Source organism: Danaus plexippus, chromosome 2 (assembly GCF_018135715.1).
Source record: "Danaus plexippus chromosome 2, MEX_DaPlex, whole genome shotgun sequence".
Lineage (NCBI taxonomy): Eukaryota > Metazoa > Arthropoda > Insecta > Lepidoptera > Nymphalidae > Danaus > Danaus plexippus.
Genome location: NC_083537.1, coordinates 2893621 through 2920064, shown reverse-complemented (window position 1 = coordinate 2920064; position 26444 = coordinate 2893621). Strand labels below are relative to the sequence as shown.

At 33.0% G+C, this 26444-nt stretch overlaps 5 protein-coding genes across 5 annotated transcripts; 3 read left to right on the top strand and 2 right to left on the bottom strand.

Annotated features, from left to right (window-relative positions):
- The first annotated feature begins 872 nt into the window (after positions 1-872).
- LOC116765316 (uncharacterized) lies at positions 873-2696 on the top strand. Its single transcript, XM_032654764.2, has 3 exons — positions 873-1081; positions 1647-2015; positions 2117-2696. The coding sequence occupies exons 2-3, from the start codon at positions 1728-1730 to the stop codon at positions 2300-2302; spliced, it is 474 nt and encodes a 157-aa protein (XP_032510655.1). The 5' UTR covers positions 873-1081; positions 1647-1727; the 3' UTR covers positions 2303-2696.
- Positions 2697-3605: 909 nt separating this feature from the next.
- Positions 3606-10052, bottom strand: LOC116779800 (metallophosphoesterase 1-like). The gene is made up of 7 exons (XM_032674254.2): positions 9727-10052; positions 9425-9617; positions 8334-8475; positions 6666-6832; positions 6495-6577; positions 5542-5829; positions 3606-4970 (listed from the first exon to the last, which is right to left on the bottom strand). The coding sequence occupies exons 1-7, from the start codon at positions 9850-9852 to the stop codon at positions 4815-4817; spliced, it is 1155 nt and encodes a 384-aa protein (XP_032530145.2). The 5' UTR covers positions 9853-10052; the 3' UTR covers positions 3606-4814.
- Positions 10053-10309: 257 nt separating this feature from the next.
- Positions 10310-16393, top strand: LOC116765376 (GATOR2 complex protein WDR59). The gene is made up of 12 exons (XM_061520898.1): positions 10310-10695; positions 10772-10979; positions 12013-12591; positions 12680-12753; positions 12842-13180; positions 13243-13614; positions 13821-13974; positions 14463-14646; positions 14890-15010; positions 15081-15335; positions 15694-15941; positions 16163-16393. Exons 1-12 carry the CDS (start codon positions 10447-10449, stop codon positions 16251-16253), a joined length of 2874 nt encoding a protein of 957 aa, XP_061376882.1. The 5' UTR covers positions 10310-10446; the 3' UTR covers positions 16254-16393.
- Positions 16388-21589, bottom strand: LOC116765375 (uncharacterized). Its single transcript, XM_061520902.1, has 9 exons — positions 21205-21589; positions 20741-20878; positions 19947-20126; positions 19404-19665; positions 19099-19259; positions 18946-19027; positions 18570-18732; positions 18248-18418; positions 16388-17887 (listed from the first exon to the last, which is right to left on the bottom strand). The coding sequence occupies exons 1-9, from the start codon at positions 21229-21231 to the stop codon at positions 17860-17862; spliced, it is 1212 nt and encodes a 403-aa protein (XP_061376886.1). The 5' UTR covers positions 21232-21589; the 3' UTR covers positions 16388-17859.
- Positions 21590-22268: 679 nt separating this feature from the next.
- LOC116765374 (uncharacterized) lies at positions 22269-26257 on the top strand. The gene is given in 3 exon segments (XM_032654840.2): positions 22269-23187; positions 23417-24772; positions 24775-26257. Coding segments are annotated over 2 exon segments (1920 nt in total). The 5' UTR covers positions 22269-23187; positions 23417-23463; the 3' UTR covers positions 25386-26257.
- Positions 26258-26444: the final 187 nt, after the last annotated feature.

Below are 26444 nucleotides of genomic sequence, written 5' to 3'. Positions count from 1 at the left end.
GGCAAACACGTTCGGAGGTGACGAGCTGGTTTCTCTTAGCAACAATTTTGAATACGTCACGGCTTCGGATGAAATTTATACGACCGATGTAGTTTAATAGGAGTATTTATTCAAATTTCGTTCACATCCACCAACTATTATAATGCACAGACAAAAACTCGATTCATTTGAATGTGTTTCATCATCGGTGTAGAAAAATATTTTTAGTTTTATTACCTACTATAGCTCGCCATTGTTATATGAAACGATATTTTAAATTTGTAGTAAAATTTATACAAAACATTCAATTTCAATTACGGCGTTGACATGAGCTTGTGAATGTTAATTTTTAAATAAATTCACACTATAATTTACTTTAACGTGTCTTTTGTGCTAACATTAATATATGTCACTTTTAATGCTTACTATTGAGCGAAATCGCTATCATATATTATCTATTTGTAGAAGATCTATGAGTTTATTCACCGCCCTACGTCAGCGAAACTCGTGCGGTGGAGAAATCTTCAACACAATAACTGCTTACGCACACATGTTTAGGAATTTACGAAAACAGTTGAAATTATGAACAAACAATTCGTACAAAACATATTTTTATTTATTAACATAGTAATATTAATATATATAATATATAATCATTGTTGTAAGGACCTAAGTTTTTTGAATTGATATGTATCTTGCATTTTATAATAAAAAATACGAATTGAAAAGATTTTATTGATCGTATATATTTTATAAATATAAACATGTAAATTGAAACGGCGAATGGGCATATTTTGGTAACCGCTGTTTTGTATCGCACGGGCCCTTGTAAGATAGCTGACTGTTACATCAGATAGGCGCGTGCCCGAGAACTATAAAGCCGACGTTCGGAACGCGACAGGCTCATTCACAAGTCGCTACTGATAAATGTACAGTCTATATTAGTTTGTGGCAATGATCAGCGCTCTCATGAATTTACCTGAAATCATTAATCTGAAATACGAACAGTGGTGGTACAGTGACAATTGGTGTGACAGTCATTCTCCTCGGTTCGAGCATCAGCAGAGATAACAAAAACTTCCTCGATTTAGCCAGAAAAGAGGTGAATAATTTTTATTTTGAATCGATTGGATTATTTAAAATAAATAGAAATTTTTAATGGCCTGTTAACATAGTGATGGCCCTTTACGTAAATATTTAGCAGGGTCACAAGCTCAGTTGAAATATTTATCATTTTGGCAATTTACGTCAATGTGCTGATAAGTTTCAAAGACGGAAGAGGATAACTTTTTATTGTTTATTATAAAATAAAATTTACTAAGCAACTTTGACATCTTTCACAAATTTTATTTATGAAAACTTTCGATTAATTTGTATCACTTGCTTTTTAACCAAAATAATCCAGACTAGATAATATTACTTAGTAACTGGACGTAAACAACTACATATATTTATAATAAACAGGGTTGACATTTACAAATTTATTGACAACAATAAATTAACACGATTGATTAAGGTCAATTCAATTCTTATAATATATGAATATAAGTCAGATGTAGCTTTATCTTAAAATATATTAATAATTGAAATAAAATGCTCAACAATAATCATACAATATTAATATCAAAGCCAACCCTGATTTTATAGCAAGGTCTTACTATTTACAGTTGTTAACCTTCAACGGTTGAGAGAGCCAAGTGATCGACATAAGCCTGTAGTTTTGTAACACTTGGACAGAACAGAACAGAATGGCTACTGTACAGTCATCGCCGGATATGAGTTTAGCATCCCCGCTACCAGTGAAACAGGAAGCGAGCGAAATAGACATCATGGCGCTGACGATGGCCGCCCTCAGGCTGGTTAGCCCCTGGTCGGTGGAGAAGAAACCTAAGTGGTCAACGAAAATCGTACCGGGAGCTCCAGAAGCCAGGGACCGCATTCTAACTCTGGCAGAGATCTCCCATCACGATACCAGAGACGACTGCTGGGTGGTTATATACGACCGTGTTTACGACATATCAACTTTCTTGTATGAGGTAGGGATTCCAAAAAAAATATTACATGATTGTAATTATTAAAATTACTTTTTTAAACCTCAACTAATAGCTATGATGACTAACTTAAAATCTAATTACAGCATCCTGGTGGAGATGAGATAATGTTGGAGTACGCGGGGCGCGATGCCAGCACTGCCTTCAGGAGCTCGGGTCATTCAAAAATGGCGCTCAAAGCCTTGGATCGCTTCCTAGTTGGAGAGCTTCCTATGCACGAAAGAATGTACCGCAGGCCAGGCGGCATACGACTCAGCGACATGCCAGAATAACATTAAATTTAATTACTATTATTATTATCATAACGAGTAGTATAAAAGAATTTAGTTGCTAGGCTGAAAGTGTAACCTTACAGACAGTTCGCGCTTTTATTATGTATATTATCTGTATGTCTATACGTTCGGCGTTATCTTTAACCTGCGACCAGCAATTCGGAAATGATAATTCACTTTTAAAAACATTTATATTCCTATTGTTTCGAGGTACTTACAATAATACAAGTTGGAGACAGTTGATTTTACAGTATTATGTACCGAGTGTGTATTTTTATGACATATGTATTCCCTAGTTGTTGTTATGAACGACAATGTATTTTTGTATTTAAAAGTTCCTATATAAATTATTAATTATAAGTTTCTTTAATAAATATATTAAGGCAAATAAAAACTGTTTTTCTCAAAATCTAATTTTATGAAAGCATCCAAATGGGTCGTGTGTTTAAATTGTTATTACAGAATTAATTAGTTTATAAATAATGATTTTTCCAATTTCCATATATGTACTTGTGAAGTAAAATGTGGTACATAATTACGATGTGGGCTATAAATTACGAGAGCTCAATAAAAAGAAGCTAAATCTTTTTTTTTTTTGTGTATTTCCTGTTTAAGTCGATATTTTGAAAAAAGTACAATTCTGCTAGATATGGATTACAAATATAACAGAACGAAGGAACTTCTAAAGACACCGAAATGACAACAATCAGATCCAAGCAATTAATTTAATTTAAAACCATTTTTCTTTATTATTTGGGCTTTGACGAGATTATAAATTGATTAAAAATACACGCCCCCATATGAAAAATATTTGTCAGTTCTTACGATGATATATTATTTTACAAACGTCATATTATTATTCTTGCTTTTTCATTTTTAATAAACTTAATAGGAAAAATATAAAACTTTTATTCAAATCTGCAAGCCTTATATAATTTTTGAATTTTGAAGGAGTGCTTGATTATTTCTAGTCCGCCATCTTGGGTGCTCCGCCATATTGAAGCCCGAATGACGTCACGCCTTACAATACATGACCAACGAAATTATACGTGTTTACATATATTCAACTTATTGCTTTTAAGATATCAAAAGCAAGAAACAAGATTCTGTAATACTAAAGAGTTAGATACGTGAATCGCAACTTTAATAAAATCTTTAAAATCATGTTTAGACAATGAAACATTTTTTTCTACTCACAATAGTATACTTTATTTTATTGTATACGACGGAGCTAAAACAAAACGATTGTAGTTAATTCTGTTGAAATTGGTAAAGAGGAGGATAAAAAATAAAATAAAAGGCAGCCAATGAATTACATATTTTATTACTAATTAAATTTCACAATTAATCTTTGGTATTTAATGTCAATAATCCTGAAAAATAATCACAGAATTTTACAATCATACAAAAGAAGCTAAAACCAGAAAAATAACACTTAAGGTAAATTATATATTGCATAATATTTAAATTTGGAATCTCAAATTTTATACATTCGAAACCAGCAGTAGTCGATAAATAATAATTTTCATTGATATTTCACTTACGATCATTAAAGTTATACTTATAGTTATCAAAAAAAAAGTTACGTAACTTACACGAGGCGAATTATTTTAATAAAAAAAATGTATTGAATATAATTAAAATTTAATTTAATTTAAATTAAATTACACGTAATGCGGTACAACACACAGATACAATAATATTATTATTAGCAAGTGACATTCGAATGTTGATCTGAATACGATTAAGAACGTCTCTGAACTCAACCTGTCAACTGATCCCTCATAGTTCTCGTCGTCAAACTGAACAACAACTATGTGTTCAATAAATATATAAATTAACTTTGTACCTTTTGTAACGTAAAATTGAAAGCTAATTTATATTATTTTAATGAATTTTTGTCGATTCATACTATCTTTTTTTTAATTTAAATTTTTCGAAATATATATAAGAACTTTTTTTTAGCTTGAAGCTTAATTTTGAATAATTGCATGAAAATGTAATACCTATAAGTTTATAGTACACACACAGATTATATTTGTTATTTAATATTAGGTTAGGAAAAAAAACACCAAAAAAGTTTAACTTTTATTTTTAAAATAAGATAATAATTATTGTTACTGTATTGTAACTTTAAAACGCTAGTTCGAACATCACTTTTTTTTGAAAGTATTTTTTCTGCAAAAGAAATCTTAATAATAAACGAATTCTATCCATTTAAACACGTTACAATAATATATTTAGGAATTGAGAATTTATTAACGAGAAAAGTTTATTTATTAACTATGTCATTAAAACTAAATAATGAACTCTGAAGGTTTGTTTACTGTGTCGTTTCATTGGCAAACGAACTGGATTACTGATATCATATATTAGTTACAATTTATCACACACATATAAATATTGAGACTAATTAAGATATATTTTTAATAAAACTATTCAAACAACAGACTTAATAAGTGAGATCTTTCAGAGCGGTTACATTACCGACTATATAGTACGAATCTCTCACCTACAATTGTTTATGATTAAACGCGGTTACAAATCTCGAGAAATATTTAATGTAAACTAAAAGGATGATCATCAATATGACGCCGGTTAGCTGAATGGACCACTCGCTCGGTAACTCGCACTTTAAAACTTTCACCTCCGATGTGTTTATGCTTACCTTAAATAGGACATAACTGTTTATGTTCGTTCAACTTAAAGATTCCTGGTAGATTCATCCAAAGCAAGGCTGATTTTAATTATCAAGTGACATGTTGATACATTTCAAAAAATTAAATTAAGAATTTTAGGATATTTTTTTTTTTATATCTCAATGAAAACTTTTTACTTATATATTTTTTTTGTATCTCCGTTAGTAATCTTCTCGTAATTAAAATGTAATCACGACCGCAAAAAGAGATTAATTGCATCGAGAAAAACATATGAGAATTGTGCCCATTTATTTATTGCTGTTGTAGGTCCAATACTTATTCTGTTGCGTTATATTTTTAAAGAAAAAAAAAGTTACAAGTATATACGTATATTTTTTGAAAAAATACCAATGTTTAAAAAAATTCTAACTTATTGTAAAAATTAACCAGTTTATTTTATGAACTACGGTTCTGATATAAACCGTAAATACATAACTAATTCTATATGAAGGTAGTGTCATCGCTTAACTTAAAATATTTTAATTTTGCGGGTTCAAGGTCAGCCAAAAATGTTCGCCAGAAATATAAAAAGAAACATACCAAGAAATACTCCGGCTCCAGGCTGTTCCTCCACGAGAACGATGGTACTGTGTACTCCGTGAATTCTATCTTATGATCACGTGTTGGCATAAAGCTGTGTTCAATTTTACATCCATGGTGCGTGTGGGCACCGAAGACCACGCGCGGCTGGAGGCTCTCCACGAGGTACTCAGTGGACTCCCTGGACAGACAGTCCCAACGTTCGATGAACAGATCTGACTTCCTGGACCATGGCGCTACATCCGGTTCCTTACATATGCCATCGGACACCCTGTATAATGGGTAGTGCTGCAACAGATCATATATATTCTATATTAAGCCTCATTTTGTATGTACGGTCACTGTACCTGTCACTGTATCTGTCTAAGTGTAACTGGTTTAGTTTTTATCGACACTGGAAATAAATTTGAGGACAGTCATTGGATATGTATCGAAACTGGGATGTCTAGCCACAAAAAGTTAAACATTGCAAATAGAAAATGAGGATGGAGTAAAATAATTAAAATTGAAACAATGACGGTTAGAATTTAAAAAAAGAAAAAAACACGAGTTACGTTTTAAAATATTTAAAAACTCAAACGAAAAAGGATATCATTAAAAAAATGCACTATAATTTAAAAAAGTTGAGTCTGACTTCTTTATGGTATTATTGCTATAAATTCCTAGACCGGTCCTTAGATTTTTGAATAGAAATGAGCGGAATCTAGATTTATGGAATGCGATTTAAAAATTAAAATTTTAAATTGAAATTTCATTAAAAAAAAAATCAAACGAGAATTCATTAAATTATCTGAGAACGCTTCATTTACATTTCTTCAAAAAATACGTATTAACTATAATTATAAACCTGTTAGAAATGGATAGCGACTAACTGAGATTTGTGCATGATGACGTCACAAGTAAATTATATAACTCTATATATGTTTTGTTTCAGATGTTTTCAACAAACGTACCTGTAGAATTATCGGTTTGCTATATTTTCGTAGCTTTTCTTTTCCCTTACACAACTTGGATCCGCTGCTGCATTTCATGATGTCTGCAAGAAATTATCCAATTATAGAAAAAAAAACCTCAGCTGTGTAAAGAATCGATTCATAATATCTCCTCTCTATTTTTATTAGGACCTGCTATTTTGTCGATTTCAGCTACAGCCCTCGAACAGAATGTGCATCCGTCTCCTTCCATCGCCATGGAGTTGAGCAGGACGAAATGATTCCCACGTATACTGACCAGTTGTACCGGAGGAGATTTCATTTTCTCCTCAAATCTTTTCGCCAGTTGCGGCGTTATTCTATATTAAACATTTTAATTTAAATTGGTAAGACGTTAAATTTTTATAGACACAAGGAACAAAATTATTTGAAATTCTGTTAATTGAATTAATTATTTAAATTAATTATTTAAATGTTTATTGAGAACATTATAAAAACCCATCGATAGGCAGACATCGTTAGTTTTTTGGGGTTACCATATAAAATAATTTTAAATAAAAATTTTGCTATAATATTTATTAAAATTATATAAAACATAGAAAAATACTTTTAAAGCTATTCATGGGATGTAAATATGTCGTCATATTTTATAGAGAAGTAGATTAATATTTTTAATTAACAAATATCTATTTTATTGATTACAAACATAATTTCTTGGTAGTAGTTAACTACGTCGCCGTATCTCAAAAACCGCTATCAAGTGGTTCGTCTGTTATCACCGAGGGCGCCTCAGGCCATTCGCACGGTTGAGGGTCATCTGATTGGTACAATTGTCTCTGAGGTTTTTGTACAAAAGACGTTTCCCTAATACATTTTAATAAAATATTTACCTGATATAGTGTACACATATCTTTACATTTGCAAAAGATAAATTTACTAAATTCCAATATTTCGATTCACTAAACGAGATCGATAGAAAATTATAAATTAAATAATTGTATTATCTTCATTTGAGATCCGATTTATATATGACTATAATTTGTATACAAATTATGAAAAATATAAACGTAGGTTATACGAAATGTTCATCTATAAGATTTTTTTTTGGAGGCGGTTAAAAAATTGAGTAATAAATAATGAGAGAAAATATTACCGGCAAAATAATAAATACAGTAATATTTATCACACGGTTCCATAAGACGATTTTATCGATAGTGGATTTATTCCAATATTACAAAAAATCGTATTGTTAAAAATAAATAAATAAAACAAAGTTAAAGTTAAAAATAAAAATAAATCAAAAAGTAAATAATAATTTATGAATATTTTTGTAATATGTTAAGCGATTGTCTATAGAGTTATTTTTTTTTTTTGATATAATACACTGTCACTACAGTATCGTTTATATTATGAACATTAATTTTAATTCACCTTTTTTATGATTTGAATATAAATACAAGTTATATTTTATAAAAAAATGTTTAATGGCTTCACTACGAGCCACTTTGGATAAATTTAATTAAACTCAGCAATGTTTTATAAAAAAAAAATTACCATAAACCAGTACCGCCTGAACAGTTAGACCGAAGAACGCAAGGGATTCAGCCAATTTCATGTAATTAAGAAAAAAAATAATCTTTGAATAACTTTGATGATAAAATATATTAAATCAAAACATAATTTTAACTTAAATTTTTGGTAATATAAATATAAGGAATTATATAACTCAAATACACCTTATATATCTAATTAATTATGAATATTAATGATTACATATCTCGGTAAAACACATATAGATCGTAAAAGATAAACAATTTTAATATTCATAAGGTTAAAAGATAACTTAAAAGGTTAACTTACCTGTAATGAAAACCGATGTCGTGATTGCCTACGACTGTGTACATTTTTGTATCAACAGGTGTTTTGAAGAGACGATGAAATCTTTCCACGTACTCGTCGAACTCCTTTTGAGAACACCATTTCCCTTCATCGAACAAATCGCCTACAGTATGATGAAAAACAAAAAAATGTATTGCGATCTAGTAAACCTTTATATATCGTAAGTCCTTGTGGATACATCAACATGAAAAAAAATTATATTCAGAGCAATTTAAGGATACATAACTTGGATATAAAAAAGGATAAACCAGCGCTCGACGCGTACGGAATGTTTTCATTCTTATTTTGTAGATTTATATTGACTACATGTGATGAAGACAGCATTGGAAATGATTAATATATTATTTTATATATGCATTATGCTTCAGAGTACATATATATGCATATAAAAACTTATCATTGCATCTGTAAGTTGTCAGATTACAAGGTAATCTTTTATGAAAGATTCTGGACGATAGGGGGTCTCGCTGTCTCAGGCAGTAATGTATAAACGGACAAATTCAATATTAGAAGACTGCCCAGCAAATGCTAGTCACCTTACAGGGGTACCAAGTTTTATGTAACATAAGCTTTCCATATTACATTCCATAACAATACAATGATGCGTCTGTTATCAGTGCTTGTTGAAGCTTAAAATTAAAAAAGTTAAGCCCAATGACATTAGTTGTAACAACCGATTCTGTAGTTAAGGTCCTCTTAAATGATAATTTTCAAACCGATTTGTTACATTCTCATTAAAATTTGCATTTAAGTTTAGATGTATATTCAATGATTAACAGCAGTGTGGGAGTATAGAAAGTCCCAACCATAAAATTAATAAAATTTTTACATGACCATACAGGAATTGGAATATAATTAGGTACAGATTAGGTATTAATGTGTGATAAAATTTATAATGTTATTATAAAAATTTATTACACCCATGTTAAAAAATACTTAAACTTATGAATAGCTGCTGAAAGATTTGATCTCATAAATATTACAAGTAAAATAATTTTGTATTCTAAGATAATATATCAAAAAAACTCCTACAATGATAACATGTAACTTGCCTAACACAAATACCACTTCAGGCTTGTGTAAAGTCATGGCTGTTTGGAATCCTCGGTGCATCTGCCACTCTCTTCGCCATTTATCAAACCAGTGACCATCTCTGGAGCCTAGCAGATGTGTATCAGCTATGATCATTGCATAAACAGGATCCGTCTTATCAAGGGGATCTTTGTTTAATACTGGCCATTCACACTACAATTTAGTTTTTATATATGTGTTATTATTACTACGTATTAATAATATAAAGTTATATTTTTGATTATTAAAAGCATTGCAACTATTTATAGTAACTAAAGTTCACCTGCATTTGAGTGACATAATAAACAATATATTCACAATATCCATATATAAACACGATTCCAAAAATCAATTTTGAAAATGTTTTGCGAACAAGTCGATATCGCGATCTCCTCATATACGGGGGCATTTCAACAAGTTATATCAACACTCTTAGGTGTATTTCATTAACCCAGCCAACATGTTTCTAGTGTAGAAGTAAAACGAGTTTATATTTCACTAATGTTGAATTAATTGGTCGGTTGGTTGTTTTAAATGTGGCCTTCATCCACGCAATTGAATTAATATAATATCATATTTAAATGTTGACAATGTCAACTGTTTATTTGAATAAAATAGGTACCTACTGGGTACTACACAATAATATTTGATGTAGTCTGTACTTACGTCTCAAAATATTTTTTTAAATCAATATGTCTGTTTTTTATAGATATATATTATTATATTATTGAACAGTTTATTCTGTCGTTTTATGAATAAAAAAAAAAATAAAATCATAAATGTATCCAACAGATATTTGAATATCCGACAGTCAAGAACATCAGCTGTTTGCCTTATGTCAAAGTTAAGAGTTGTCAAAAATCAAGTTTGAATGTTATGAAAGGTTTTTGTCAGATGTGTTTGTGTTTATTTTTCCTATGATTTATTTGCCAATTTTCTTCCTATGACTAGTTAAAACCATTAACGTATTTTATCCTATAACTTTAATTTTTAATCAAAAATCATGTCAGTCCATTGGAGTTCGGAAATTATGAAATGGGAATATAGAGAACTTCAAGCAACAGCTATGTCTGTTGATTATTCGGGAAACAATGTGCTACTGGCGGGTCGTCGGTGGTTAGCTATAAAACATATCAGTGTTGATGACGATGCCGGCGATATTGTTAAAAAGTATCCACGCCCCAGTAAATACGACGCCGCTGGCGCAGAATGGTGCCAAACATACCCCGGGCAGAAACTGTGTGCAATTGCGGTATACATACTTAATACAGGATCTTTTATTTTATAATACCGTTTACATTTTTTATATTTCCTATCTAAACATACAGAGTAATCAACGAGTTGATGTATATGAATGGCGAGCTGGAAATGATCTAACATGTATATGTTCGCTTCGAGGGCATACAAGGGTGGTCAGTGATACACATTTCCATAGACAGGATCACAACATTATAGCAACTTGTTCTATAGACACATTTACATACCTTTGGGACTTGCGGGATTCTAGGAAGCCAATAGTTTCACTGAGTGCTGTAGGCAAGTATTAATTTGTTATCATCTTAAATTTTTTTTTAATCTGGCAAATTGAATGTTAAAATATTTTTTTAAAATAAATAATAAGTGCTAGATTTTTGCATAATTTCTTTGTTTCAGTACAAAAATCTTTTCAATGAAATACATAAAAATCTATGATGTTGGCGATAAATCTTGTATTAAATCTAAGGCACATTACAATTGTTACTGTTTTTTGCTATTCCCAGAGTTATTACTTATTGCTTGTCACCTTTTTGTTTATATATAATACATTTAATTGTTTATCGATTGTTATTATGCTATTATTCTTATCTTATTGCTATGATCGTAACTGAAATTCTTTAAATAACATATAAAGAAATAGAAAATTTTACTTTGTTGGTATCACCTCCGATACAAATGTAATGTTTTTGTTAGAAACTAGAAGGTTACATTGAAAATATCTATTACCTATATAGATCACCGGCTATGCCGTAATTTTTTAAAGAAACAGACAATGTTAAAATTGGTGTAGGAAAAAAAACAAGTTGTTATTGTTGATAAAGTTATTTTCAGTAACTGTTCCACAATCTGATCGGCTACTCTGTTATAATATTAGTACAAATTACTATAAATCTATTGAATTCCATCAATGGCTTACATATTTAGTTTATAATAAAGATAGAAAGAGAGAGACTTCTTCCTTTTTCTTACTCTATTTTCTAGCCTTCACTTCAGAGATTAACTATCTGTTTGAATGACAATAATATGAAGCAATACAACCTTAGACTCTTAGAATTTATGGTACACTCTAAAGGAAATTTAATATTACCTAGTAACACATAACAGATCATTATATTTTTAGTCATAGGTCCTCTCAAAACTGTTCAACAAACTATAATTTTACAAATAAATTGCAATAAAAAAATGTACACCATTGTGGTTACCAGAAGACGGGATGCTAATGCTAATTTTTAAATATTTACTTGTGGTAATATTAGTAATTATGATTAAAGCAGAGTTAATTTATAAAGAAAATATTTATGTAAATTTTCAGCCGGTGCGTCCCAGGTGCAGTGGAACAAAGTTTCATCACACTTGGTAGCCACTGCGCACGACGGTGACATAAAAATATGGGACTATCGTAAAAATTCCTCACCCCTGCACTACATATCAGCTCATCTGTGTAAGATTCATGGTGTCGACTGGAGCCCACACCATGAATACCAGCTGGTAACCTCTAGTCACGACGGTAGCATTAAGTACTTCGATATAAACAATGCTAGGAAGGCTGAAAACGTTATAATGACTAATTTCCCTGTATGGAGAGCAATTTACACGCCATTTGGTAATGGATTGTTGACTATTGGAGTGGGTTGGGGAGGTTTGCCTAGAGTGGAACAGGCTGGTGTTATTGGTATCTGGATTGGAGGAACGTTGACGCATAGGCTAGTGGGACACACGGATACTGTCCAAACTATGGTTTGGAGGCCCAACACACTTCCATCAAACTACCAATTGGTGACCTGGGGTAGAGACCAAACGCTTAGGTTGTGGACAATGCATCCATCACTCCTCAAAATGTGTTCACATTATTTGCCTGATGATTTAGAAAATGACGATATTAATAGCTATGGTAGGTGATATACATATTATTTGAATAAACAAAATAAAACATTTTGATATATTTCAATTTTCTTATTTGGTTATAATTTTTGTTGCAGTAAGTTATGCTTCTACTATAAGTTCAATTAACGATCTATCAGTAAGTGACAACAAGGGGGAAGATATACAGATGGTACACAGATAAATAAATCCTACATATATTTTGCAGATCTGCATCAATTTTTAGCCAGTCTCAATGTGTCCTTATTAATTATTTTCAGAATAAAATAGTACATAAAACAACTACCTCAATAGACGAAGAGTTCGAGTCTATTCGTGAGATGGCCAATATAGAGGTCACTGACATGAATATAGAGACGAGGATTTGTCAGATACATTCAGAGAGAAACGGTTACACTGCCAATTTACAAGTGACCTTCCCTAGAAACGTTACAGAGCAAACCATACCTAAATTCTCATGGTTATCAGGTACTAATGTAGACAGCGGTACCACTATTAAAATTTTACAAGCTATCAACAGAACCGCCTATCGTAAGAAGAAGGAAGGGCATAGATGCTTGTTACACTGCCTCAAGACTCTAGCGACGTCTATAGACGAGGTAACCAAACCGGTATCAAATTATTAAGTAATTTCATTATACTAATGGTTAATACAATTCAGATACCCGTGAAGTCAAACGAGGATTCGGATTCCATGAAGTCGAGTCAGAGGAGCCACTCCGAGAGTGAGAACGCTGGGGACTCTTGCATACCGTTCCCGAGAACTTGCGGTGCTAAATGGTGCGGTGTCAGTACGCTGGTTGTGTTCAACCGACCTCCGAACACGAGACGACTGTCCTTGAAACCTGAGACGGGCACCCCAAGGTCTATGTCTTCTCTGTCATTGACTCCGGGACTGTTCACATCCAGCTATACTTCCGTTTCCCCCCACGCGACCACAACGCCCTCACCAACGAACGCTTCAGGATTCCCTCAGTTGCATCACAGGCACGCGTCCAATTCAATCACAACCTTCTACTTCCAAGATCGCTGGGTGAGTCTGTCTGCCTCTGTTTAACAGTCTACTCTGTAATGCTACCCGATACTACGTCTACATTACTCTGCTTACATCAATTTTCATCCAAAAACTAATTATGGCAATTTAATATGAAAACGCTGTGGTGTACTTTATAATTTCAAGCTTCTGCTGATGTAACACTGGCTATTATACATTTCTATCATCTATTCCTACGCCATCAGAAGGCTCAGAGTCGTCGTGCGGGCAGCATGCGTAGTCGTGGCAGCATCTCAGGCTGCCTGGCACCACGCGTGCTGCTCTACGCTGCCGGTGATCTGTTCCCTCTCAACAGAGCCCTGGCCGAGAGATACGTCATCAACGCTGATAACCCTGTTGGTTAGTCCTCAATTTGGAACGCCTACCATGAACGGTTCTTGTGCTGTTGAAAATTTAGGACCAGCACTTAATGTAAAAAATGGGATGTCCGATGATTCGACCTACATACATTCGAAATAAGCTTTTGGCGGTTGATTGTAGTCGAGTAGTATTGAGAAATTGTTTCTAAATTCCACTTATTTTTATTAAAGACGCGAAGAACATTTGATCTGAGGATTACTTTATCAAGTTCTCAGCGACATTTCCTCTGTATTGAATGAAGACTGTTATTTCAAATGTATAATTTTTTATATTAACGTTTCTTGTAAGCCTTAACATAATTCTCATTAGATGAAGTTTATTTGCAAATCCTAGTTTTATTAAAAAACGCTGAAAGTAGCATAACAATTTTTCTAAAATTTTTTTTTAATCCACGTTAGTCAATGGCGAGGTGTTTGAAATTGAATTTTGATAAATCGTTAACCATTCATTCATTCTTTTCCTCCAAGACATGTGTGAAAAGAATGCCAAAGTTGCGACGGAGGAGGGCGAGCTAGAGCTGGCCCATGCCTGGGGTCTGGCGGGACTGGCTGCTCGGTCGCTGGACGCGAGAACGGTGGACCACATCGTCTCCAGTGAAGAGAGTATGGGCTGGACCGGTCATCCGCTGTGCTGCAACCTTGTACAGGCGCTGTGAGTGCATTACCATTTTTATTGCTGATCAGTAAAATTGAATACAAGGATTTAAGAGGGAGCACTCCCCTCTTTTATTTTGTTTTTAAATACCAAAGAACTTCTCTTTAAATATCAGCATCCTAATCAAGCTATAGAAAGTTACGTATACTGTATACGGCTTCCGTTTAAACAAAGAATGATTAAAATCTTTAATCTTTCCCTTTTATAATTTTATATGAAAAATTTTCATTTCTTTACCAGAATAACACATTATGCAAAATCATCGGACCTGCAAACGGCTGCCATGTTGACCTGCGCCTTCTCCGTCTTCAACGACACGAACATCTCGAGTTCCGTGTCTACAATCAGCAGTTCCAGCTGTGTAAATATTATTACAATATAAAAATATACATTCTTTTTATATTATATATATCTGATTGTAACGATTCCAGGGCAACAGTACTTCACCTTACAGTACCATAAACCAATACAGCGAAATAAGCGCTGACGGCTGGACGCTGCCAATCATTCTGCGAAGCAATTCGTGTTCCGAAGCAGAGAACCTGAACACGGAGTACAGCGGCACTAAGTCCGAGCCATCCACAGCCTGTGTCATAGACAAGGCCACTGCTCACTTATACCACTGCTTCAAGAGGGCGTATGCCGACGTGTTGCATAGATGGCAGCTCTTGTACAAACGGACTGAGGTAGCTATCATTAGGACACGATATAAAGATTTCTTTTAGAGTGGTGTGCGTTAATAGAAAAAAATTGTGTGTGGACTAAAAAATAACTGATTTTTTTTTTCAAATGGCACTAATTTTTCATTAGTTCATAGTGTCTCACGTTATTATTGTAGTCTTGTTTTGGTTATCTGTATCTGTCATTATATTAATGCATGATGATGTATTCAAATTAATATTAATTGTGTGATGCACGAACGTTTCTGAACTGCATATGAAAGTTTCCGTCGTATTTTATAAGGAAATATCTAATGAATAACGATGTCTCACAAAACAATCGTTGTTATGTTATAAGTGACGTATAATATATATTTTTTCCCAGGTGATGAAGCTAGTGCGCACGTACCCAGAGACAGTGATGGGCGGTATGGGCACTATGGGCGGTGTGGGCGTGGTGGGCGAGGCCGCGTGGGAATGCGCGTGGTGTGGACGCACAGTACGAGGCCCCGCGTGTAGTTCGTGCCGGCGACTCAGTCTGCGGTGTGGCGTGTGCTCGCGTGGAGTGAAGGGCCTCGTGCTTGCCTGTGGACTGTGCTCTCACGCCGCTCACGCACATCACATGCTAGCATGGTATACCTCGGCATTACTATTATTTTTAGACTTTAGATGGAGAAATTTAGACATGTTGTTGCTATGAAAAAACTGTCAGGCGTTAAGAGACAAAAGGCAGAAATAAAATAGCTTTAGAGCTCAACGTCATCAGCTGTTTGACATCAACATGTCATTAAACATAAAACGAATATGATAAGGCAATTTTTTATTATGTTTAAATAAAACATTATTTCAATCAGGTTCTCACAACACGACACGTGTCCTACGGGATGCGGCTGCAAATGCGTCATAGAAGGTAACTCAATATGGAAAGGTGTCAAATACGTCTGAAGATTTTGACAACGGCCATTATTATATATGCAAAGCGAGATGTCCTTGTCAGACACATGTTTATATACTGATATATTATTTAATATGAAACAAAGACTGCTTTTGTACATAATTGAGGATTAAATGAATAAAAAAACGTTTTAGAGAGCTTTATTTAACAAACATCCTTATAATACATTATAAACAAAAGTCAACAGTGCGCGTGAAATACATTTGTTGGTGAAGATAAAGAATTAACTCTATACAATAATGTACCTAGTGTACGGCGTTCTAGAGAGCACTGTCGCTTGGAAAATAATAATGGCGGGAGCATATTATTCTATAACGAAAACGCTAGTTGAAGAGAAAGTAATATATATTACATTACATGAAAATCATTATATAAGATTTCTCATAAAAGACGACAGTACTTCTAAATTACTCGATCTAATCTCGACTTACTTCAGTCTCATTGAAGCAATTTCGGAAACCTCCTATTCAGCAGATGCCTCAAGCTCACACGGAATAACTAAATGTTAAACAATTCGGGTCCCATTTATTAATGATTTATATGCAAACTACACAGACTATCTCGCAAAATGTCAACGGCAACAATAAGCACCGACAGACGATCAAAATATTTTTCTAAATAAAAATACACTAACAATACTGCCTTAGAATTAAATGATGATTTATAATTTGTGCGACGTCGACAAAAAATATTTAATCACGTGATTCACTAAAACACTAGCAAATAATATCTCAGAAGACTGATTATATGTTCACTATAACAAAATTCTCTCGTAATTAAAATATTTCACTAAACGTATACCGTTTAACTCTGAGGTCGTCATGCTTTTAGTTTGTAACCTACTTTTTTGCAATGATAAATAAATCCTTTAATACCACCTAAACTTCATATATTTTAAATTTTTAATAAAACTATGAATACAACAATTAAACGACACATTATAACAACAATTCGTCACTATTAAAATTAATAATATTTTGCAAAAAAAAAATAGAGCATACTAAGATTATTTATGAGACATTTGACATTCACAAAAAATAATAAGGTTTTATATCTACCAAGTTATTTTTCAAACATAGCACACCGGAAACTGTTCGTGTACTGGTAAGCTTATATTAACAATTTAAGATCAAATGACTTATTTGTAAATATAAAAAATAGGCACCAATGTTTTAAGCGAACTACTTCTATGTATTTAAAGTTTATCTAAATTAAAAATAACTTTAAAGTCTTAAAACTATTATCATGTTGGTAATCTATAAAAATTATAAGTGCTTTATATTGTGAATTTAAAATCAATCACTCTGTACCTTATATCACGGTGTCATTTTTATTAAGTCATTTAGTGTTTACATTACATCTACAAGATACTATTGCTACAGAAGGACGTTTTAATTCGATTCAGTTTTAGATTTAAATTAACATTAATTTCTTTAAATAACTTTACATCAAAGATAAATTCATTATTATATATCATTTGGATATTCATTATAAGGTACAGAATATTGTCGGATAGTTAGTACATTGGCTACATCAGACTGTCATGACTTCTAAGATAAGTCTAGGAGACATGCACGATGGGATGACGAAAGTGCCTCAAAGTCGGGTTGTTCTATTGTAGCAGCTAAAACAATTACACACTTTATTAGTAAATTAATTATACGTTTACTCGTAACGAAACACTAAAAGGAGCATTCACTGGATACTTCAAAATGATTTATTTTAGTAAATTAATATAATTTTCGAGTTTCTTATAATGCGAAATTTCATTCTACGTCACAACTAAAGGAATCTCAGCTATTGCTTATCGCATAACATTAGACACAATAAATTCTACTAATATTTATTTGTAAGTTAAATATTACTGTCTATTTCATACTATATATATCAAGCCTTTAATGGATTGTTATACAGAAGTTAATCGACCCTGGTCTGTCTGATATACGGCGAGAGTATGATAAGTGTGAGATGGTTTCTGGCGTACCTCTCGAGCAGTCGACGCTTCAGTTCCGGCGGGTAAGTCACATATATGTAGTGGTCGTCGTGATCGTGATCGTGATCTTCATCCAACAAGCTGTCATCAGCACCGCGCGCTGGCGACGAGTGAGTCGTCATCGACACCGAACCACTACCAGCTATACTACCTTCTTCCGAACTGAGGATTGAATTTTATTTATTTTATTTTATTTGCTATTTTCATATTGATCAATATAGATGTGATCAGCGTCGTTGTAATACCTACAAAATTGATGATGAGTCACATTCAAAAATATATATTTTAGACATTAAGTTTAGGTGAAACTCACTCAAAGACGATCCATATGATGTAGTAGCACATGCAGAGTGCGAGTGCTAGACCTGTGGCCAGCGCTAGGAGGAGGGGCCAGGGGAAGGCACGCGCAGCCGGCGCGGTGTCCTCCCAGTAGCGGTCGCAGCTTAAGTACCAACATACCGCACGCTGCATCTCCTCTGTGGGTAGATTCATATTATAATACACAATCAGGCATGGTTTCTTTATAGATCATGAATCAATGTATAAATTACGCACATATAGTAGTTAATTTCAAAGAAGACTTTCATGGAAACTTTGTTACGCAATACTTGAATGCTACGAAATAATATATCTACTCTCAATTAAAACACACAAATCATATTCTAAGAAAACTTATGATAATAAATAACCTTCAAGTTCTGAAAACTGATGCTGCGTTAGATGCAACAATAATGTTGCTATGCAGGAATGCACGACCCTTTCACAGCGGACCTAAAACATAAACTTATATATGTACATATACGTGAAAGTTTGTTTCTTGCATTATCAAACTGCATGATCACCTTAAGCCCTTGCAAGTGCGTTGGATCACAGGCAGCTCTTTCTGCCTGTAAATCTGCCAACCTCTTCTGACGACTATCTGGCGGCAGCGAAGACTCTACCGTGTCAGCGTCACATAATTCTGCTGTTTGATTCGTATCTCCTTCATTCTCTTCTCTTTTTTATCTTCGGTTTCTATAGTGGGAGTATGTGTACCTAAACGCAATAAAAGTTATTAGCGTTATTTAAAATATTGTATTTATAATATAATACACGTAAGTTTAAATCTAATTGTTATAAACATGAATCAAATGTATATCTTATAATATATTACCTGTCTCGCTATCATGATCCGATTTAGGGCAGTCGGCAACAGTAGTGGGAGGACGAGTGCGTTGTCTTCTTCTGTTGGTAACTCTTGCAACGCTCCTCGAGGCGGCCGGGGCTAGGGCTTTCTTGGCGACCTCAGCGTCCTGCCACAGCTCAACTTCAGTGACGGGTCCGCTGCCCCGGCTCAGCAGACCATGCGCAACCAAAACCTGGCAGCGCATTATATCGCAGTAGTCCGCAAGACATACTGCGTCTTCCGCCTTGGAAACGATAAGTTAATGTTATTTTTATTAAGATATTTAGTATAATGCCTTAAGTAAATTGAACCTGTGGATGGATTTTGTTGGTGGTGTAATCTTGCTAGACTAGCTGTGATAAGACGTTATATTCAAATTAACCATAACAAAAGTAAATCAATTGGTTGTAATATTGATGATTATATTTAATTCTTAATATTATAAACAAATTTTAAACTATAAGTAAAATAATCCTTCCTTCGATGTTTTACCAAAGAATGGTTGATCTGTGATACTTTCTGCACCTTATTAATCTGGTGCCGGTGTCGCTGATCGAAGTGAGTGTCGAGATGTCTCTCCTCGTAGAAAGACTTGCCGCAGAAGGCGCATGTCCATTGCGAAGAGCGATGTTGCTGCTTGGCGGCGTGCTGTGGTGCAAAGATATCTCGAGCCGGATGAAATGGACATTCCAACGGCAGTTTTACCTGAATGGAAGATCACAGAATATCAATACTTAGAAGAATAAAATCAAACAATTTGTCGCTATGTGTTTGTTGGCTTATATTTATTTGGAGTATTCCCAAACATTACATTTCAAAGCTTTAAGCAAACAGAAAACTGAAGGAATTTAATTGTTTACTAACATTTTAAAAATGAGATAGACCTTTCTGAATTTCAAGGGTATTAAATTATTTCTAAAACATAAAATTTTAATGAGAGAATGAAAGTTTTTCATGATATATCTTTTAAAACATTACTAAGGTTGAAAAAAATTTCAAAGATTTGCAATAATGATTTACATTTTCTATATTATTAATAATAAATAGCAATAGCCGTGTACATAAAACCACAGTTTATTGACTTATTAACATACCAAGGCACTTGCCTTTGCGTGTAAAAATTTTAATATTTCAATTGGTCTATTACCATAACAAATATTTTTGTAAAAAACCTTCTTACTCCAGTTTGGTAACAGTGAAGAAATGTGAGGTGTTTGTAAAATGGCAACTAAAAGTATAATATTAATGGGCTACCCTGTTAATATTGAAGGTAAGATAAAGGATATCAAACATAGAAGAATATTAATAAAATGTTTAACCTGAAACCTTTCCAACACCGGTAACCACTTGTTTTCTATAACTTTTCTTACGATTTTGGAATTGTCACGAGAACATGTGATTTTGAAGACGGATGGTCCCGGCCAAGGGATCAGGTTGAGAAAAAGTAGGACCAAAACCTGAAAGTTATGATTATTACATCAGAAATTAGTAATTTTTTAAGCAACTACTACAACTTATATAAATATAATAAAACCATAAGATGTCTACGTTTTCCGAATCATCATCATTTAGTTATTTGTTATAACTTTTACATATTTATACTTGCTCATGTACATACAAATCCTTACTCCGACGAATCTAAGAAGAATAATCGAATACGTGAGCATTTAAAAAATCCATCCAATATCTAATGTACTGGTGTACTTATTGGTTATGCTCATGTTTTTCAATTATCGATTTTTCGTCACACTTTAACCTTAAAAAAACTAAATGCCGGTCTTACCTCGAGTGTAAACGACGTGGTCCTCATTCATATCTTTTATTAACCAAATATATGTTAAAATTTGCTTAAAATAAAACTTGTAAATATATATCAAATAAAAGTGGACGTTAGTTTACAGAAGAATAACTCCGGGGTCTGTCAGTGGGTTTAGTTAAACGGCGCATGCGTACACCCTGTCATTACCCCTCGGGGATACCACGAGTGTTCATAAATAAAAATTAATTTACTCGAGGCCTCAAAGGGTCAGGGTGATCCATACAACCTGCAGGTGAATTCTAAATATCAGGCCGATATACATTTTTATATATAACATCTAGTTGTCCACTGCGACTTTATTCTTACTATTTCTTTTGCCTGAGCCCAAAACGAGCGCAATTTTATTTGCTATATTAGTCCTACATTACGTTATACTATTACATTTCAGTGACGTTGTTTGGAGAAAATACCAACAAATCTAAAGATTACTCTAACAGCGTCACACAAATTTATAAATAGACTTTTATGTACAACGTAAATATCGAATGAAAAAACAAGACCAAGACCGGACTTCAAAATTCTAATCTTATGTGGCTTAACGTATACAATATTTATTATCATCAAAAAGTTTATATATAATTATTGAATTAAAATATAATATGTGGCATTTTTTAGAAGGAATATTTACTAACATATATGAGTAGGATTTCCATTGGTGGCCTTAATATGTATTTTCGTCAAAAGTGTCAACGGATCGTCCCAACGATTCTCTCTTTTTTTTGTTTATTGAACTTATCTCAGAATTTCATTATCAGTCTAGGGTTTGGTTTAACAATAAAATATGCTTTTTATTAATAATGCAGAGCTTATCTGACGAATAACATACATAGAAATTTGAGACCATGAAGACATTTATTGAATTTGGGCAAAAATTTAGAGAAAACTGAACAAATAAAAGATCATGGAACTTTAAATGTTTGTAGAGATATATCTCTCATAATATTAAAATGTTCACTAAAAATACACGTAGCGCACATAATATTATACGTATTACGATTACGACAAAAAATGGTTTTGAATTTTGACAAAAGTTGAACAATTTAAAACCAACTAACAAAGCACTACAATCAATTAACGATTTAAACAATCGAGTGTTTGATAACAAACTAAACTTCATGTTAAACCATTTGGTCTTATAACTTTCTTAGACGAGGTGCTCTGAATTTTATACCAGGTTCGTATTCTACTTAATTTGGGTCTAGATTTATTAGTCAAAAAATAATCGTATAGTAGTAACGTTGTTCACTATAAAAAGGGTAGCTATTAGCTAATACATATATAAGATTAAAAAACATAATGCATCACATCTCAGTGGTAAAACTTAAGGATAAATAACTAATAAGTATTATTACTGAGCTCATATTTTACATCCAGTAAAATCTCAGCACGCGAGCTAATACAATGTAGAGCTTAAGTTGTCGTGATAATCAGACTTTGACGCCATTTGTGAAACCTTCGTGACTGATAAATTTATTTCGAATTTATATAAAATGATTGCATTTTATAAATACATTCGTAAACTTTAGAACAATGTTTTAATATTTAAATCATAATTAAATACTAACCTATGTTTGTATAGTAATTTATGTCGTATCAAATATTGATTATCGACATTATCTTTTTATACAACTTGCATCAAAATAAATTACTGAAATGGTATTTATATTACACGTTACTGAGTTAGGCTGGTAGTGTTAAGCGCATGCTCAATACAGCCTCCGACCCTGAGACCTGCGGAGCGCATAGTTCTCACTGACATGCGTTCGTTCGGAGCCTCTCAATGTAATCCGCGAAGTGTTGTTTTAATTTCTGTTTGTTACATCAAGAAAATTGAAAGGTTTTAAATAAGTAAAATAATTAAGTTATATGAAAAATATCTTCAATGGATTACAATGAACTACGTCACTTGAATTATTTTGAGAGTTATGGAATGTGCTATGCACTGAGGTGAGTAACAGTTGCATTTTACTTTTGCATTCTCATTTTTATTGTATTCTTTATACGATTATTAACAAACTCTAAGTATTTAATTTAACTATCAATCTCGGTTTCTAATAGACTAACATAATATCTACAATTTTTTAAGTTATTGTATACGATATAGTATATACAACGTTTAGATAAAATCACTCAAATTTAAAGGTATTTTTTTTAATGAATTTAATTGTTTTTGCAGAATTGATAGTCTTCATAAATAGTTGGAAAGAACATACATATCACAGAATGCGTTACTTATTTACGTTCGCAGTAATATTTGGCAGCGGTTTCCTATTCCTGTTTATGAACAACGGTTTAAATCTTATAGTAAATAACGGCAGCGATTCAATGTGGAAACTACAGAGATATAATCACGACGATATAGACGGCACCTTCACAATCAAAACAGAAGGCTGCACTATCCCCGGTTTGAAGCCTTTTGCTGAAGACATCAAGAAGTTCATCGAGCATCCAATAATTAAACCTTGTCGCAACTCCAACATAACACTTCTTGACAATAATAACACACATATCTGGGTAAAAACTGAGCATGTGCAATTTTATGAAATACCTAAAAATCATAACGTGGTCTGTTGCTACAGATCCTTCTACCGTCCACTGGCTATTGCTGATATATCTTCATCCGATATCGATGATAGAGTTAATTACGAAGCCTGTATAGAGTTTTCAGACTACATAGAGGTCATGAACGAATTCGTCAGAGTGTCTTGTGGCTACAAAGATGTTTTAATATACGAGCAATTTTTTATCTTTACACCTAAAAAACAACTTTTATCTTTGAAAGGTGACTATATTGATGTGATTCGAAATCAGACAGCCTACAACGTTATTATAATGGGCATTGATGCGCTTTCGAGATTGAATTTTCATAGAACAATGCCGAGAACTTTGGCATATTTGAAAAAGAAGGGTGCTATAGAATTTTATGGTTATAACAAAGTCGGTGACAATACTTTTCCTAACCTGTCGCCTATTCTTCTCGGAATGAAAGACACAGATTTAAAGAAGGCTTGCTGGCCGCACGTAAGAGCTACATTCGATAATTGTCCTTTTATTTGGGATTTATTTAAAAGCGACGGTTACTACACAGCCTTCGGTGAGGACACTTCCAGTTTAGGAACATTTAACTTTGAAAAAGTCGGTTTTAGTCGAACTCCAACCGATTACTACTTACATACGTTCATGCATGAAGCTGAGCTGTATACTGGTAACAACAGAGACTTCAACTCCTATATATGTATGGGAAATAAATACTTTTACAAGGTTTTATTAGATTACATAGAAAATTTGACAATGTCTTTACGTACTTCCAAACTCTTTGGATTCTTTTGGGAAGTCACATTGAGTCATGATTATTTAAACTATCCTATGGCGATGGACGAGAACTATGAAGTATTTTTGAAGAATTTAGACGACGCCCGCTACTTGGACGACACTATTTTAATAATCCTAAGTGATCATGGAATACGTTGGGGTGATATACGATATACGAAACAGGGGAGGCTGGAGGAGCGACTTCCACTTTTGCATATTTACTACCAGAGTCGTTTAGAGCGAACTATTCTTTAGCTTACGATAACATCAAACTGAACAGCAATCGTCTTACGACGCCGTTCGATCTGTATGCAACTTTAATAGATCTTTTACATATGGATGGGATAAGTAACGACAACTTGAAGTTAAGAAGCGAAACGCCGTACGGTAACGAAAGAGCTATCAGTTTATTTATGCCTATTCTTAGCAACCGTACTTGCACTACAGCGGGTGTAGACGACCACTGGTGCACGTGTCGCAGAGGACGGAAGATACCAATCTTCAGCGCGGAAGCCTACGACGCTGCTGATAATTTATTGACTTTGATAAACCAACTACTAAAGGGATATTATCAATGCGCCCATCTGATGCTTGAAGAACTGATAGAGGTGACAGAAATCATATCAGGCACTCCGTATGAGAAAGAAGTCGGTTGGCGAGAATTCTTAGTCGTCATACGGACATCGCCTGGCGGGGCCGTGTTTGAGGCAACTCTTCGTCAGGATGGCCAGACCTGGTCTCTCGCCGGTACCGTCAGCCGACTTAACCTGTACGGACAGCAGGGCCACTGTATACATCATTATCAGCTTAAATTATATTGTTTCTGTCGTTAGATATTAAGTCATTTAGATTCAAGTCTGTGATATTTAATACGTATACATTATACGTCATATGTAGAGAGCCATTCTTCTAAATAATAAAAAATTATATTAAATTACTTTTACTTTTGTAGATATTGATTTTAATGTTTACACTTTGTAATTATTCTACAAACTTCTACAAAGTAAATATATTTTCTATTTATTTGATATTAATATTTTAAGTGGATGTATTTGTAGAATCGCGGAGCTTAGACTAAACGCTTTTAACATTAGCTAATAATCTTAGATATTCCAGGTACCTATTTGGATATCATTATATAAAATTATATTAGATGTTGTTGCATACTAGTCACTGGTGATTATTTTTATTGTAATATACGTTTAATTGATATTAAAGGACATAGATTTTTAAGTGTACGACGGTTATATCAAAGAATACATATCGGCGTAATAATGTTTCTTCCAAATCATCACATATTGTTTATATCTATAGAGGGTACATTAAACTTATAAGATGCTTGTACCTAGACAACTGTATTAGACGCATTAATAATATGAATTTATTAAATGTTTATGTTAAATATTTATTACATAGATAAATAAATAGAAGAATAATAAAAGTGTTTATTTTAAATATATATGTTTTATTACATAAAAAGTATTTACTCAAAATATTCTGCTACACTTAATATATATAGTTTAGGGATTTTTATATTTTCAATTAAATGGTCAAAGTAATGAAAGTTAAAGGTAGAATGAAAAAAAATTATATTTATTGCGTACTAATGTAGGATACTTATATTATTAATCTATTACTCGTAAATTAACGTTAACACTATCACTTTCTTTACCAAACTTAATGAAGGTAACAGTTTTTCACAATTGGAGCAAATTTTTTGTTATACTTTTATTTACTCCCAAAATTTTTTTAAGATAAGATAAATTGCTATTAGTTCCTACATGTAGATACAATATCATATTACACGAGGGTTAGATAAGCTTCAAAATTAACCATAATTCACATAGATATAATTTGTAGCCAAGGCCCATAGCCCCATAATCCAATACTCG